This window comes from Pterocles gutturalis, unplaced genomic scaffold (assembly GCF_000699245.1).
Source record: "Pterocles gutturalis isolate BGI_N339 unplaced genomic scaffold, ASM69924v1 scaffold6053, whole genome shotgun sequence".
Lineage (NCBI taxonomy): Eukaryota > Metazoa > Chordata > Aves > Pterocliformes > Pteroclidae > Pterocles > Pterocles gutturalis.
The window spans coordinates 39,619-41,631 of NW_010120381.1; the positions used below are offsets into that span (position 1 = coordinate 39,619).

At 53.6% G+C, this 2,013-nt stretch overlaps 1 protein-coding gene across 1 annotated transcript in view; it reads left to right on the top strand.

Annotated features, from left to right (window-relative positions):
• The window catches only part of PDLIM4 (PDZ and LIM domain 4), a 28,600-nt gene extending 27,335 nt beyond the window's left edge, over positions 1-1,265 (top strand). Inside the window, exons 5-6 of the mRNA XM_010076883.1 lie at positions 50-170; positions 1,061-1,265. Of these exons, the coding sequence (XP_010075185.1) occupies positions 50-170; positions 1,061-1,265 (326 nt within the window). The remainder of the gene's footprint in view (positions 1-49; positions 171-1,060) is intronic.
• Positions 1,266-2,013: the final 748 nt, after the last annotated feature.

Genomic DNA, 2,013 nt, shown 5'->3' on the forward strand with positions numbered 1-2,013 from the left:
AGACAGGAGGACAAGTTTTCAATCTTTGTCTGTTTAAAATTCTTGGCAGGTGAAAAACTCGACAAGCTGAGCAACCCCCGAAACATCAAGCCCCCTGGGTCAAAGCTCGGGGGGGCCATGTCCGGGCTGCAGATGCTCCCCGAGTGTACCCGCTGCGGGAACGGCATCGTGTAAGTGTCACATCACGTTGGAGCTGCCGGTTCGGTGGGGAGAGGAACGCTGGGACGCGGCTGGGTCGGGGCCTGCCAGACACGTGGGTTAGAATCACAGCGGAATACCCCGAGTCCCTTTTTTCTAACCGTATATAAACCTGGAACTGAAGAATCCGGTTTGCACTGCCCCTTTTAAGGGAATCTCGCAGCAAAGCGGGGATGATTCATGGGGTGGTTTCTGCCCTGCTTGTCACGGTAACTGCCCGGGGGCTAAGAACACTGTGGGGGGGTGGTGGCATGTTTTTGCTGCCTTACAGAGGGATAAATGCTTCAAGGGTCAAGTAGAAGAGGTCTGTGGATTTTTTATGTGGTTTTTTTGTTGTTGTTGTTGAAGACTTACTCTCCAATGGATGGATGTTGGGTCTGATTTCGGACAATATAGGTGTTTTTCTGCTTCACCATGTTGTAATTTTTGCTCTGCTGTAACTTACCTCCTGCTCAAGCCGAATTCACTGGGTTAGAGTCCTCTGCCCTGCAAATCCCTGTAACCACGTTGTTGCCGGTGCTGGGGGTGGAGGGTCTCGGCCCCAAAAGCTGCGGTGTGCAGCCCCAGCCCAGCCAGCAGCGCTGGGAGGATGCTGGATCCCAGCGTTCGGATCTGGGCTGAGCATAAATATTTGTGGCTCAGCTTTGCATCAAGGGGGATGTGGACAGAGGGGACCTGAGCATCCTTCCTGTGGAAACACGCTGGAGCCGCTTTGGGTGGGCTGGGACATTGGGATGGGCACCCACAGTAATGCCCGTACGCGCCCCTACATGCTGTTCCTTCGCTTACTCCATTTCACCCGAGGCAGCAGGGAAAGCTGTTTGTGCTCGTTATTTCTCCATCTCTCCCCTTTTCTCGCCAGGGGCACGATTGTCAAAGCTCGGGACAAGCTCTACCACCCCGAGTGCTTCATGTGCGACGACTGCGGGCTCAACCTGAAGCAGCGCGGGTATTTCTTCATCGAGGAGCAGCTGTACTGCGAGACGCACGCCAAGGAGAGGGTTAAGCCCCCCGAGGGATATGACGTGGTGGCTGTTTATCCCAATGCCAAAGTCGAACTCGTTTAAACCCCCGGCTGAGCTCTGGAGAGGTCGGGCGGCCGCGCGCCCACCCACGTCCTCCCTGCCGGCAGCGCGGGGCGGCCGTAATCAACCCCGATTACCAAAGCCCAAGTTAAAATGCCTTTTCCTAGATAAAACCGTTTACACTTGGGACCTCCGGGGGATGGTGTTGAAAGCATACGAACAGGTTTTTCCCTTCTCTTTGACACTCCGCTTTTCGGGTTGCTGTGCTGGGTTATTAGTCTGTGCTGTAACCTTATCCCAGATCTCTGTAAATATTGATTAATGCTCTACTCTGTTTCATATAAAACCAGTATTCTTTTTTTTTTTTTTTCCCCTCCCTCTTCTGAAAAAGCAAGGAAGATGTTTTAAAAGCTCAAAGAAAACAAGGCACTTTAACAAAAGAAGCTGACTCCTCTGTCCTGACCGTAACCTCCTGCCCTCTGGCTGCCCCAGCGATTAAAACCCGACCCCCCGAGGAGTCCGGGACGTGGGGTTCCCAGCTCAGCCCCAGCCCAGCAGACATGCCCAGGAAGGGCAGTCTCCTAAAACAGTATTTGCTGCAAAATTCCCTGGATCCAGGCGCTGCAGTTTGAGGCTGACACGGACTGATCTGAGCTCCCCAAGAGATCTCCACGCTGAGTGTGCGGCGAGGCTTTTTTCTTCCTCCTTTCTCTCAGTTTTTCTGGCATCTAATCGCCCGAGCATCGCCTTGAAAGGACACAGAAGCAGCACGGAGCCCACCCCAGCTATT